General features: G+C 31.7%; 1 protein-coding gene across 20 annotated transcripts in view; it reads right to left on the bottom strand.

Annotated features, from left to right (window-relative positions):
• Nucleotides 1-15,344, bottom strand: part of LOC139503116 (prolyl endopeptidase FAP-like) — a 123,551-nt gene that overhangs the window by 36,765 nt on the left and 71,442 nt on the right. Inside the window, exon 1 of one of the 20 annotated variants that reach the window (XM_071292842.1) lies at nucleotides 8,766-9,116. The exons of 17 other annotated variants lie outside the window; for them this stretch is intronic. In XM_071292842.1, the coding sequence (XP_071148943.1) occupies nucleotides 8,766-8,807 (42 nt within the window). In that variant the 5' untranslated portion in view covers nucleotides 8,808-9,116. Of the gene's footprint in view, nucleotides 1-8,765; nucleotides 9,117-15,344 lie in introns of those variants that run through there. 2 more of the 20 variants (XM_071292841.1, XM_071292840.1) reach the window with 2 other exon arrangements.

The raw sequence follows: 15,344 nt of genomic DNA, 5'->3' as shown, positions 1-15,344 counted from the left end.
GAATACCTTTATAAAACGGCAAAATCAAAAACATAAATACATCAAACGAACTGAAAACAACTGTCATATTCCTGATTTGGTGCATGTATTCATTATCAAAAATGTTTCAATTATTGTTTGACATAACTTCAATATGATTATTTAAGCTTTAAACATACAGTGAAACCTGCTGACAGAGATCACATGTGTTAAGCATCCCTCTGTGGTGCGTTTCATATAAACTTAACCTGATTAAAAAAAAACAAAAAAACACCTGTCTTATGAGACCACATTTTTTACATCCCTTAACTGGATTCTTAAAACAGGTTTCACTGTATATGGCAACTAAAATTTAAAAAGAAATACCCTACCTTCTTTTCATCCATTCTTTCAAAATTGACAGAATTCCGTTTTGAACAATATTTGATCATTTTGTTAATTAAAAAAAAAATAATAAAGAGAAACCACAAAACATGAAAAGATATGTCTAATATAATTTTTTCTCCATATATTAATTTCCCAGAAATATTATTTATCACACTTAAGTCAGAACAAACCACAACCTACACTGAAAACATGATTTGTCTATATTCGAACCTGACACCCAACGACAGTAGTTTTGAAGCCAGCTTCACATTTCAAATATATACAACCATCGCGTTAGCGTCACATTTCAAATATAAACTAACCGTCATAAAATTATTACATTGAGAGGAGATCGTTTTCTTTTTTGTTTGTAATTGAAGTTGTCTGGGGTTTAGTTTTATTTTACTTTTGTAAAATCTTATCACACAGGAGTGTCTCAGAGTGTTTTATTATTTAAGGAATGACTGTAATATTTTTTTTCTGTCTATGAAGAAATAACATTAAAAATTTGGTGCACACTGAATAACGCGCGTAGCGGGTTATTTAACAGTGTGCACCACATTTTTTATGTAATTTCGACTAGACAGAAAAAATATTACAGTCATTTCTTATAATTTAATTCTAAATTCAATTTTAAACCGTAGAAAACCATGAAAAAACGTTGATGTTGTCACGGTCACATGACTAAATTATTTTGTGTCCATGGGCTCATAACAAAATAACGTCAGCCAATCAGAAGACGCGTTGCATCCAAAATTAAATTATTTAATGTTCGAAGAAAGTTCTTTGCTGTTCAGAGATATGAAAGCTCTGTTGAGTGCTGTTCAATTTTGTTATCTGAAGCTATGAACACTAAATGTTGAGTTAGTGCGAAAAGTTTTTGTTATGATCGCTTTGTTGTGTGAGTATTGTTGGTCTTTCCATTGTTAAATAAAATCGCTATGTTGTGTGAGTGTTGTTGGTCTTCCCATTGTAAATATATGAACGCTGTGTTCAGTGAGTGTTGTTGGTCTTTCCATTGTAAATATATGAACGCTGTGTTCAGTGAGTGTTGTTGGTCTTTCCATTGTAAATATATGAACGCTGTTTTCAGTGAGTGTTGTTGGTCTTTCCATTGTAAATATATGAAGCTGTGTTCAGTGAGTGTTGTTGGTCTTTCCAGGCTAAATATATGAACTCTGTGTTCAGATATTGTTGTTGGTTTTCACAATGTAAATATATGAAAGTTTTGTTGACTGAGTACTACATCTTCTCTATTTAAAGACACGAATGCTCATATGCTGCATAGAGACACGAACTCGATGTTAAGTGAGTGCTTTAGTTTTTGCTGTCTTAATACATGCATGCTCTATAAAGCGAGTCCTGTACGTCTTTGCTGTTAAGTTCACACGAAAGATGTACCGAACAAAGTATTGCATGCTTAAGTTTATGGTTCATTATAGTAAATACTTGAAAGTACACTAAAGAGGTGCACCGAAGCCTTGCTTTAGTTGTGTGTTCTTTATAGTCCTGTATAGTACGTACACAGTGTGTCAGTCTAATAAAGTTTGACCTTATCAATTCCATCAGACAGTTAACCTTGTTACATCAATTATAATAGATGCAGAAATATGTATAACTGATTATATAATCATATAATGAATAGTACATTCCCATCAAGTGTTTATTACTTTTTATATGTTATGTAAATGTACGGAATACGTGCATATTAATCACGATACTGCGAAGATAGTAATCAAATCAAGGACGAACTTTTAGCATGCAAGGGGGTACTCTAAGCCTTTCTTAAAATTTACAGCAATAGTTATTGGAATATAACCAAGCAAAATGTTCAAATAAAGTTTGATATCGTGATCTGATATTCACTTTGCTAAATTTCTAGGACGGCCTTTAGGTCTAGTGATTTTAAGAATAGTTCCTAAAACATCTTATTTAATATTATTATACATTGGAAAAAAAATACAGCTTCAAATGAATTCTGGTATTGCTCTGACGTCTGGCAATCTTTTTTAAAGATTTGCCGAGGTTGTGCTGGAAGTCCTCAAGAAGATCGCTTGACATTAGAGCAAGAATTGGTTGCATTTTTATAATATAATCTCTATATGTGTGTCAACTTTACTGTAGTGTAACACTCTTAGAACTCATTCTGTAGCAAACATTTTCTTTATGTTAATTTCTTTTCTTTTTTCATACTAGTATGAGACCAAATTGAATGATAAAAATCGCACTGTCGCTGAATGGACTACACCTAAGTAAAAGTTAAAGTTATGCGTCTTTCAAAGACTTTGATAATTACACCTTGCATTTACAAAAGAACACATATTTAGAAATTAACCAAATATTGGTAAAATGGTAAAATGAAGGAAAACATAAATAAATAATGGGCAAAATACAAATCCAATACACCAACCACTTAAATATTTGATCAGTAGATTCTGTGTTACGTTTCTTTTTTTATACTTAATGCCAAGTTACTTGAATAATCAAATGGTCATACAAGTCGATCAGTACGAATGCATCATTTATCCATTCGTTGATTAATTTATCATTAGTGTTGTTTAATTCTATTATCACCGCTTTTGATTATAACATGGCGGTCAGTTTTATTGTCACAAAAAGTCGGAGTACCTGGAGATAAACACATGCTTTTGGCGGGAAAACTACTAGTAGCTACCTTAGTTAAAATTAAGAAATAATGGATCGAATATTGACAATTTTGACAAGCAAGATATCACTGTAAACGAACAACTGCTCTCTAGATTGGCTTTGTAGTTTTGAATTGCGTTCGATTGCTGTCTCAAAGACATATTTCCTACATCTCGTAGTAAAAAACTCGAGGAGTTCAGCTATCTTGTACATGTGAAAGTTTGTGCTGACTGTGCAGTTTGTTTTTTCGTTTGTTTTTCTTGTTTACATATTATTATGTAACTACAATGCAATGTTTGACATTGTGATATAATATTGACAAACTACAGTAAAACAAGATGTTAAATGAAAGCACAATGTATACAGTTAAAGCTGAGCACAAAATCAATTAGAATTAGAGGATTTGAACACCGATTTATTTATCTTAATTCATATAACTCTTACGAAGTATTTAGTTGATATTCATCATGATCTTCGCTTTATAAGGTTTTAATGTTAAGTACAATGTTTACAAAAGTCCAGCTTTCTATTACAAAATGTGTTTACTATTTCAGACTTGTTTCAAAAGATGCACAACACATACATGTAGGTACATTTAGGAGGGAGTACCGCTTATTTTTGTAATATTTTCCCACTTCCCATTGTTTTTCCATCTTTTCTCCTGATTTCATTTTGTCCCCCTTATATCTCACATTCCCCCTTTTGTTTGCCACTTTAGTAAGTTTCAACGAAAATTTAACAAAAGAGCATTCAATTTGATATTTATTTTCTCTGCACGAGTAATTCCAAGATCTAAAATCATCTGTAGTTAAGTTCCTTCTCGTCAATTTTACAATTGCAAGAACCTCTACATCAGCATATTGATAACTATTCATGTACGTCGGCAGATATTGAACCAACACCTTCCTCCTTCATTGGGCCATTCCAGTGTCTAGCTATCTGCTAAAGGGGGATGGATGGTCCTTTCTGAGGGGTGTAAAGTTTATAGATCTTAGGGGTGAAATTTGGTGTTTTTTCATCTGACACTTACACTTATACGCAAATTCTGAGGGTCTTGCAGGAGTAAATAATTAAAAATAATAACATCTTAGGGGTTACAAAAAATACCTATTTCAGATCTTAGGGGTGCTTTGGAATGTAGACAGTTTCGTATCATGCACTATCTGGTATTGTATTTAAAATTCTGATGGGTACAATCCTTACAGTAAAAAATTCTGATAGGTCAATTTTTCCCATGAAAGCCCATCCACCCAATATGAACAAAAACTCTACATCTGATAGGTTTTAATTTATAGATCTGATACATGTAGGTAGTTTTTCATGATGTTTTTTTCTGATAGGTATAAAAAAAATCTCCCCATCCATCCCCACCTGTCAGAAATTAACTGGAATGGCCCATTGGAAAGAGAATTCAAAACAATGATTATTAAAATAAGACGGTGTGGTATGATTGTCAAGGAGACAACTCTCCACCAGAGACAAGTGAAAAGAAGTTAATAGCTATAGATCACCGTACGGCATTCAACAATGAGTAAAACCCATGGCTAATGAGATATATTCAATGTTATTTGAATCAGTTTGTGATCGCATGAATCTTGTTGTAAGAATAAGATAGACGTAAATGATTTTCTCAAGACAAAATCACGTGACGTTGTCGTAAAAAAATAAAATAATAAAAATATCAAATTTAACTCTGTGCGTTCGGTTTATTGTTCTGATATTTTCAGAAGGGATTAATGACTATGTATAGAAGTTTCAACGAGGATTAAGTACCACATTTGAAATTATCTGTACGTCAGAGACATAATAATGAATGGTTTTAGATCTTGATATTTTGTTCTTTTATTTTAAAGTAATGAATTTTAGTATTGAGGGCAGCTATACAATGTTATTTCAAAATCATGACAAGCATCCATGATAGTCTAAATCTGCAGAATTCACTTAAATGCATTATCATTATAAGAATGATTCGTTTCGATGCATACAACGCAACATCGTCCAACTCAGAAACACTCAAAGAAACACTTTCTATCACTTTGACTCAAACGACATTGGTGATGAGTACCATTATATCATGAACTGTAGAACATTTCTGTGTAGAAAGATATAACATTGTACAAAAGTACTTTTGGCTAAATCCTAATACAATGTATGTATGTATGATCAATTATTCAGCTCATCAGCTATTTTGTATTAGAAAAATATGTAAACTTATCAATGTTATAAATGTGAAAGTCAGTCCTCCCAGTTAATTTTCACAAATGCATGTACAAATTGGTTAATTAAAGTCCAGTGGCAAATATATCATGCATGTTCAGAACGACATGTAATAATTGAACCTGTTAGTGATCTTCCGATATGTTTTTTTTACCAGAAGTAACGTCATTCGTTCATACATTCATGTATTTTATTTTACAAGTTTAGAAATATGGATGTCTAAATTAATTATCGTTGATGTCAATCAAATTCGGAAATTTAATTAGTTTATAGCAAGTGTGACGTTTTAATCAATTATGAGTGTTAACGCATCGCATCTAGAAGATAGCTACAATTCAATTATTATATATAATAGACTAAAGTCTCTTTAGACTTACTATCGTCGTTATTGCGAAGTTTCTGTGCCAACGAATTAAATTGTTTTGGCATTGCAGTATTATCTGATGGAGGCGAAATCCATTGTATTGTTTCTTTATCTGCAAAAACATTTTTTTTGAAAAAGTTGATAAAATATTTAAAAAAAAAGAAAATGTGGTATGATTGCCAATGAGCCAACTCTCCACTTAGACCGAAAAGAACAGAAATTAACAACTATACATGTAGGTCAACGTACGGCCTTCAACAATGAGCAAAGCCAGTACCGCATTGGCAGTTTGAGGTAAAACTTAAAATTCCAAAGGTCAACATACCAACTCTTAACAATAACCAATAATTATCATCCTACAACCGTCCCGAGCTTACAAAAGTTGTAAATCAATTAAACGAAGGCTGGCTGCCAAAGGTCTACAATCAACGCATCATTCCTGAAGACAACTACAGTAATAATCTCTTGTTGAAATATTCATTGCGATCTAGTGACATTTCTACTCAGAGACAAGTGTATATATATATATTTCTGACTACTGTACATTGCTAAAGGCTCTGGATGGGTGGTGCTTCATTTCTTTATTCTTTTGCCTATTAGACTACTTTTCTCTATTTGTTATCAGGTTTGCCCATTATTCTCAACTTTTGAATATCAGCGCTCAGTTATTCTCATTTCTTCATTTTTTGGGCCTAATTTTTCAGTTCTGTAATTTTTGCCTATTATACTGTTCTCTATTCTGTAAATCCCATACAGACCCTCTTATATTGTCGTGGATAAATAAAATATAAGTCTATTTCATTTCTACTGACGCCTTATAAGAGATACAGTTTTAATCTAGAACCCACTCCCCCCCCCCCCCCCAAAAAAAAAAAATGACCACGGCATTGATTGCGTTAAAAATTCATAATTATGTGATTATATTTCTACAAATCGTGATGAAACGAATCAAATACATATATACAAATTCCCATGCTAGTTCTGTTTTACACAAATAAATCCCGAATTAATCGTTATCAAAACCAATAGTCTTACAAACAGATTGTTTATGACTTACAATCAATCATCTGTCCATACAAATCTGCGCTGGTTTCTTATAATAAACCACATGATATATTGTATAAACATTTCGTGCAAAATATGAGCCATATCGCTTCATGAACTAATCATAGCTAAAATACAGAATCTTCATAATTACTTTTCAGCTTAAGAAGAAAAATCTTTTATAAAATTAAACCGTTTTAAATCACGAGAGATTTTTGAAAGTTCCAGGAACAAATTCCGTCATATTTGTTAAATCAATATTTATATTTTTCACATTTTTCAAGTTGCTTAGACTGCCAGCACATTGCTAATTTACAGAACCTTCATTCTTATTTTTCAGATTCAGAAGATTTTTTCTCATAAAATTGAACCGTTCGAGATTTTGTAATGATCAGTTTCAGGAACTGAAATTCCATCATATTTGTTAAATCAATATTTATATTTTACTTTTACAAATTGCTTACACTTTTTAAGTGGCTTGCTTGGAGAATGAAATAAGATTTTAACTTATAATTCTTGATCTTTTGTTTTAACACACGTACTCAAATGTTCGGCCATAAAATACGAAAGGCCGGGGTGGTCTGTCCTAAGCCTCGTAAGATTCCCAACTCAATCTGTTGAAACATACATGTATCCAGGAAAACTAATAAGTTTGAATTTTATTTGTATTTAGACCTTTTAAATTTTTTGTTTATGTTTATTTAATTTATCATAGAATTACATTGTAACTTGATTTTACGGGAGTAACGACATAAATCAAACTTCGTAAATCTAGTCTCTGTTCCTTAATTTACTTTTAAGGTGGTACCTAACACTACAGGGAGATACCTCTGTAAAGTCAGCTAAACGTTTTAATTACGTTGTGTTGTAAAGGGAACATAAAGTTTCTCAATGATCAAAATTGGTATTTGTCAAACTGCTATATAACCAGTGTAATTTTTCTGATAAATGGTTGGTTCAAAATTTTTGATATTTTTGATATTTTTGTTAAATGGTCAAAGTAAATACTTTGTCAAAAGTTTATGAAAATTAAACGAGCCAAATTAATTCTAGTGAAAGTGTTAGGTACCACCTTAAGTTCCTTTATTTTTAAAACTGACAAACATTCCATGTATTTGACTACTTTTACTCTCGAACTTTATAATTTGACCTTGGCAGTATGTTACTTGTTGACGTTTATTCGAAAAACACACTTGAAGGCATAATAATACAGTCAAACCTATATATATAATGGTCACCATTGGGAGAAGAGGAAACTGACCTTACAAGTGAGTTGACAATATATTGAGATTCAAAACGCATTGGGTTTAAAACTAAAGCGGGAGAAAAAATGATTTGCAAAGACAAGTTTTCAATGTATAGAGATGACCTTTATAGTAGGTTTGACTGTATATTACTAAGCAACTATGACGAAAATATTTTATCATTTGTATATTATACATGCTATGTAAACAAACACAGATGCAAATATGTACGAACTGAAAAAGAATCGATGGTCTAAACAATGTTCAGTAAAGTTTTGAAGCCCTCAAGTGATAAATATTATATTAAACTAAATAATAGAGAACTTTTACTCCTAATAAAGGCGAAGTTTCTTAGTCCTTCCAAAGTCATATTTTGTTCTACTTCATCTTTATTTAATATTTTTGAAATGTTTCAGCATTGTTTTTTTTGACACATGATTTCAGTCTTTGCAATAAGTACTACAAACAAGTGGATATATATTTATAACACATAACAGTTATAATAGCTACTGAATATCCATGTAATATTTGTCACTGGACGTTAAGCAAAGAATCCAACATATAAAACAAAATCGTGATGTAGAAAAAATTGAAGAAGTACATAAGGTACGCGAACTAATGTTTATTATCTATCAACTTGCAAATATTTTGATATGAGCGTCACTGATGAGTCTTATGTAGACGAAACGAGCGTCTGGCGTACTAAATTGTAATCCTGATACCTTTGATACCTATATACTAGTCAAGTTAATGAAGTTAAATTTAGGTATTTGATATGAATACTGCAGTTAAATTTTTAAATACTGAAATGAAGTAAATAATGACATGACCCCCCCCCCCCCCCTCCCCCACTTCCCCTTCTTTCCTCAAACTCCCCTTTCCCTTCCATAAAACCCACTCCTTACCTGTTCGCCATCAGGTGATTCGGCTTTAGATTTCTTTTCCATTTCATAAATCCCCAAACTATCTTACTGTCTATACATTGTCCTCAAACTATCCAGCTTAAATTATTGGCTATAAAATCAATCTTGATGAAAAATCATCGCATTAATCCGGAATAAATCATTGTGTAATCCGGCATAGGTTTTGTGTTATTTTTTCCACTTATTATTATTTTCTGTACACAGAATAATCTTACAAAATTGCTAATTAATTGACGAGCTTAACTAATTCCAGCGAATTACGATATCATGCACACGTGCGTCGATGAAATAGTTATAGCAAATTGATTATTACAGCGTAGATAGACATTCAGTAGAACTAGTGATAGTATGTGTAGCACAGTCCCGAGCCGAGTTTATCTAGTTTGTCGCTGCAAAATTACTTCTACAGATACGTGTGTGTAATATATGTGATGTACTCCAAATTCCTCTGTTGTGAGAATCGGTTAAGAATACGCAATTTAAACCAGAAAAGACATACAAAATCTATTATCGCTAATGAGTAGCTACGAAGCTTAGGCTAATAGTTTAGCATTAAGAAGAATTAAAATGTATTTTCGTTGTATATAGCTAAACTGTATCTATTTTTGCCATGATTTACGTAAATTGCAAGATTTATGTTCTGGATGAATTTGAAGAACAAATAGGATTTTTTCATTGAATATATATTTCATACTTTATATGGGTCATTTTCAAAAAATGTCGAATTTTGAAATTGAAAAAAATATTAAAAGTTACTTATTCAAACAACCCTCTACATAAGCAAATCATAACAAACAGTACTTTAAGAACAACATATTAAAAGATGCAATCTTAATGATGTCATACAAGAATATGTTGAAACATTTTTTGATCGGTGGTACATTATTTTGTCTATCCTGTTACCATTTTCAAAAGAAATTTTGGGTTATTAAGAAAAGGTTTAGATAAAATGTTAAGCTTGTTTTACGTAGACAATTAGATGGTTTTCAAGAGAATAAACTTCTATATATATTCATTCTGTAATATAATAGATTATTTGCCAATTTTCCAGGTTGTACTTAAAAATGCCTCTAAAAATTGGTTTTCAAAGGTTGTAAAAATTACCACCAGTAATGCAAGTCTAAGATAGCAATTTATATTGTTCGGCATTTTTTCACCCTTTCAAATAAACCCAACATCAAGTAAATCCCTCATAAGTTAGTTTACTTTTCTCTATATTTCATTGGTAACAGGAACGTACGTTTCTGATATATTACTATATAAAAGTCTATCCTGTTACCTTTTTGTCTATCCTGTTACCTTTTTGTCTATCCTGTTACCGATATCAGTATTGCACCTGCGAATGCTTAATTGGGAAGATTAAGACGTTATAACCTTAAGATGACTTCAAACAACGAAATATTTCATTCGTTTTGCACCTATATGTTAAGATAAAAAAAATAACGACGTTTTTGTCTACAATTGTCTATGCTGTTACTGTAACCATAGCAACCATAGTAACAGGATAGACATAACAGGATAGACAAATTTCTTCGTTTTTGATTGCTGTTGTGAAATAACTACTCCCTTTGGTGAAGTGATTATGTTTTTCTATTGTGAATTTGGTTTCCAACACGTTATTGCACTTTTTACAAATATACTGTTGGTGTATTTAATCAAAATTGATGGTAACAGCATAGACATAAAAAAAAGTACGCTCTATTTTTTTCACTAAATGTCTTGAAATTTCTTTTCTCTACACTGTCGTTCAAGAAACGAGGCGTTTTAAATGTAAAGATTACTTTGCACTTTTGAAATCAACACTGACTGATTCAATATTCATAGGGAGAATAATTTCACGGCTGATTTAAGTAGCGGTAACAGGAAAGACATGAACCTCCTGTACGCAGATTCAATTTAGTTTGTAGATAATATGTTACATACAATGATATAGAAGCTACGAATTTTCGTTAGAGTAATATTTAACGTTCTTAAAAAGTCCCTTTTGTAGATATCAAGGCGATCAGAAAATCGCAAAAAAATCATTTGAAATGTGTTTTTCTGACACTGTACGCAGACAAATACCCCCAAAATGGGTCTTAAATGCAGTTTAATCTTATCAAAATAGATGCAAGGTGTGTTTATTATTAATGTTCTGAATCACAAATCCGACAAGCTTTCATTTAAACCATTACACCTGAAATTTCCATTAGAAATAAAAAAGTTAGCATGGGTGTACTGAAAATTCGACATTTTTTGAAAACGACCCATATCATTTTGTTCAGAACGATAACCTTAATTATAATTCTTTTTTACAAGCACAAATTCTGCACCATATTTGCTAAACATCTTAACTAAATTTTAATCAAATTTTAATAGTATGCGTTGTATGAAAAGTAAAAGCGCCCTTTACACATGCTACTTTTGGAAAATAATACGTTGAAATCAATTAAAAGTTTTATATTTACTGAATGTAAAAGACTGAATATGAAAATGTTCTTGCAAAAACAGGCAGGTTATCTTCCCTTTACACGTAAGACTCGACATTTTGTTTTCAAAACGGTACATGAAAGGGTTTGATCTGTCCGGTCGGTACTCATTTCTTTTTAAACAATAAACTTCTATTCGAGAGTAGATATAAATCAAACTACATGGCCTCATCAAGACTACCATGCATGCATTTCGTCATATATGGTCCTATATAAATATAACCTCAGCCACCAGCGTAAACTCAAATACATTAATTGCATATATTGTGAGATATTTATTAACACATACATATACATGTAGCTTGCATGGGCATTCATAAAAAAGTGATGCGTTAAAAATGCTAAAAGAACCATTTTAACTTAATAAATTTAAATGAGTCGTCAGATGGACACATATATTGTTACAGAATTGAGATATAAGACGTTGCTAAGCAACAATGTCCTAATTTGATATGGTTAAAAGACAGATTTAGAAGAATTTGACAGGATATCGATTGGCCTGTAGTTGTAACGGCATTTTCATTCAGTAGCATCGATCAATATTGATAAAGAAATATACACTCAGTATAAAAATACCCTATGAATAATGTTGTTATACCATCGGGAGAAAATTCGATAGAAGCAAGCAGACGGAACGAAAACGAGCCATGTATACAACAAATACACTATGATGAAAAATATAATCTATTTATAAGAGCGTATGGAAACAAACAAAGATACCGTCGCGTTTTTACATTTGTATCTTCTTTCAAGAAGTGAATGTTGACTAATTATTTTCCAAATGCTCTTATGCACATATATAATTATTGCTTTGTTCTGGTGGAATATACAACATTGAAGCTTTGACATTTATAAATACCTAAAAATTGCAATTATAAGTTTTGGCAAACCGTTCATTTTCGCTTCGATGCTTTCGTTAAATCTGTCAACACCGGTATATTATATAATTATGCTCGGATAATAATGGGGGAAACTCCCAATGTATATTTAGGAACAATAACCCACTAATGTAAAGTGAAACACATCCAGTTTTTAACATTTTATGATCGTGTTCTAGTTGTTCTAGTATATAATTAAGCACATACATTTTTTCTTAAAGAAATTTGTCAACTGACGAATCAGTCAAACAAAGAAATAAAAAAAAAATGGTTGGTTTATATTTCCACTCTCAATTAACTGCTTTGGAAACATTCATGCGTCAAAATGATTCCGCAATATGGACTTTACCAACTGACGATAACTCATTCTGAAGTCAATAATCTAACCCGAATAATCCAGTCGTTGTATTCCACTCACTATCGCTCATTACTGAAACCAATAACTTAACCTGAATAATCTAGTCGTTATATTCCACCCTCTGTCACTCATAATTGAAGCCAATGCCCTAACCGAACAATCCAGTTGCTATATTCTGCTAACTATATCGCTCATGACAGAAGACAAAAACCTAACCTGAATAATCCAGTTATATACTAATTGTAAGCTTGATTTTTTTCATTTTTACGTTGCTCTTATTTGACCGAGTACTAGCATGTCCTACCAAAGAGTAAGGTAACCTGTCCAAAAACCTATAGACGTAGTATACACAATAATTCCTTGCATATGTAAAGCAAAATTATATCCGTGTGAAATTTGATCCGGAGGAAAAAATCTCACAGTAGTTGTTGTTATTTTTTTATCCGGAGGAATCTATTTCCCTGTGATATTTTATCCTTTGCCGTGAAATTCTATCTGGGTAGTTAACTTATTGAATAGTTATTAGAAAAAAAAATATCCTTTAAAAATACAATGAAATAATAATAGTGTATTTGAAATAAAGCGAAATTGTTAAAAAAATATATATCATAATGGGAAATAATTATCCTCAGGATAAATATCACAGAGGAAGAAATAAACCGTTACACATACACATTAACACAATTTACAAATCATATGAAGAACGATATAATCATCTAAGAGGTAAGAAATATGAATTTAAAATTTAAAAACCGAGATAAATCATGCAGGCTTGTTAAAATTTCAAGCATTTATTTTGAACCTCGAACTGAAACTGATCATTGTGCGATTACTTGTTAATGGATTTTTCTCTACATTATAAAGTAAAACAAAATCAATTATACCGACAACATAACGATGCTGCAATCGAACATTATTACATTCCGCGGAAGTTCAACAATAGTTAACTGCACGAAGCGGAATGATAGGTACTTTTTATACCACTAAACAAAGAAATGCAATTATCCTTGATTTTATAAATAACGCTAACATAATATTGATTATCTACAGTCAACGTAAAACATGCTATATAACGTAACGTCGTTTGCATTGCAAAATCATATTGTTGGCTTCATTATCATCAAAACAAAAATTCCAACCAGACGACTTTTATGTGAAATTTATTGTGATTAGAGGTTTGGACCATTAACATAGAATGAAATTAAGCCACCATTGCCGAATAATGTTACAATGTACGTGGATTTTATTGTTAACCTATCCAATTGTAACATTGGATGTGATATGAATTTCAGTCATGTGGCAGTACCGAATAGGATATTTTCAATATACTCGGGTGTGCTCGGTATTTTCCATCTAGGTCAACTAATGTCAGACTAAAGAACATTATAGGCAGAAATGCACCAATATAATGCAATCTTTATGTAAGATACTATTTGCATTTGCATCAGCCAATAACACTGAATTTGCGACCGTCAAATAGCCAATTGACGGCGACAATTCTTTAATTACAGTACTGTTATTCCTTAACTCAATAGATATAAGAAGATGTGGTAATAGTGTCAAGGAGACAAGTCACAATTTGTAAAATGTAAATCATAATAGGTCATAGTCCGGCCCTCAACACAAAGCATTGGTTCACATCGAACATCAAGCTATAAAGGGCCCAAAAATAATGTAAAACTATTCGCACAGGAAAGCCAACGGTCTTATCAATATAAAAAAATGAGAAACAAGAAACACTTTTAACCAAATTAACAAACTACAACCACTGAACAGGGTCCTGACTTATCTAGCACATTTAAACGTTTTAACAGGCGCCAAACCTTCACCCTAACCTGAATTTAATATCACAACACAGTAAGACACACTTCAAGGCTAAAAAGATTACACAACTTTCATTGTAAAAAATGTTATCACGTTCTTATAGGTTAACACAACCGAATGATCCTCTTTATCTTTATAGAATATTTACTTTGCAGAGATGGTTGATAAGATTCCTCAATTTTGATTGACATACAACAGTCGCGAGGCATTCAGAAAGTATATTTAATTTCCCAATAAAAAAAACCCATTTATGACCGCACGTGCTTTCCTTGACGACGTAACAACAATACATAAAGGAGCTTAATTTAACTCGTAATTTCATGGTTATAGTATGTATAAATATGTATTATAAGAATCTGATCCCGCTTTTGTAATTTCAAAGAGGTGTAAAGGCGTTGATCAGAAACACAAATGTGCTTCGATCAACACTTTTACAGCCGAATAAAATTATAAATAAAAGAAGCATTGAAATCTTGAATGATAGGAGTTTTTCAACTTGCAGATGTAAGATGAATGTTCTTAATTTCAAAATGAAAAAAGAAGGTAGAGATTAATGCTTAAACTTTTCGAACAGATAATTTTCTTTTTCAATGTCAAATATTAGAAACATTTTAAAGACATCCGAGGATTTTTTTACAAGCCAATCATGAATAGAACAACCGTACTCTGGTACGGACGAAAAAGACCCTCCCCTCTTAAACAATGAAAAAGAAAAAAAAAAAGAAACAGTGGCGAGCATGAAATCGAAAAGCGAACAGGCATTAAAGTAAAAACTTTTTCTTAAACTGAATGCCAGTTTTAACAGGTCGAGTTGTAAACTTAATTTTATTACAATTACAAGAAGACATCGGTTACGGGGCGGATTGTCCTATAAAATACTGCATACATGTCTTTCATCAGCAGTGGTCACGTTCAGCTGAATAATTCTTACGACGGTCGCAATGTAATGTAGTGTAGTAAGGGAGATAAGTCAAATGTTTTTCATAAAGTTGTACGAATTGAAAATTTTACCATAAAAACAAAGATTTTTTTT

Source organism: Mytilus edulis, chromosome 14, assembly GCF_963676685.1.
Source record: "Mytilus edulis chromosome 14, xbMytEdul2.2, whole genome shotgun sequence".
Lineage (NCBI taxonomy): Eukaryota > Metazoa > Mollusca > Bivalvia > Mytilida > Mytilidae > Mytilus > Mytilus edulis.
This window is presented reverse-complemented; position numbering and strand designations above follow the sequence as displayed.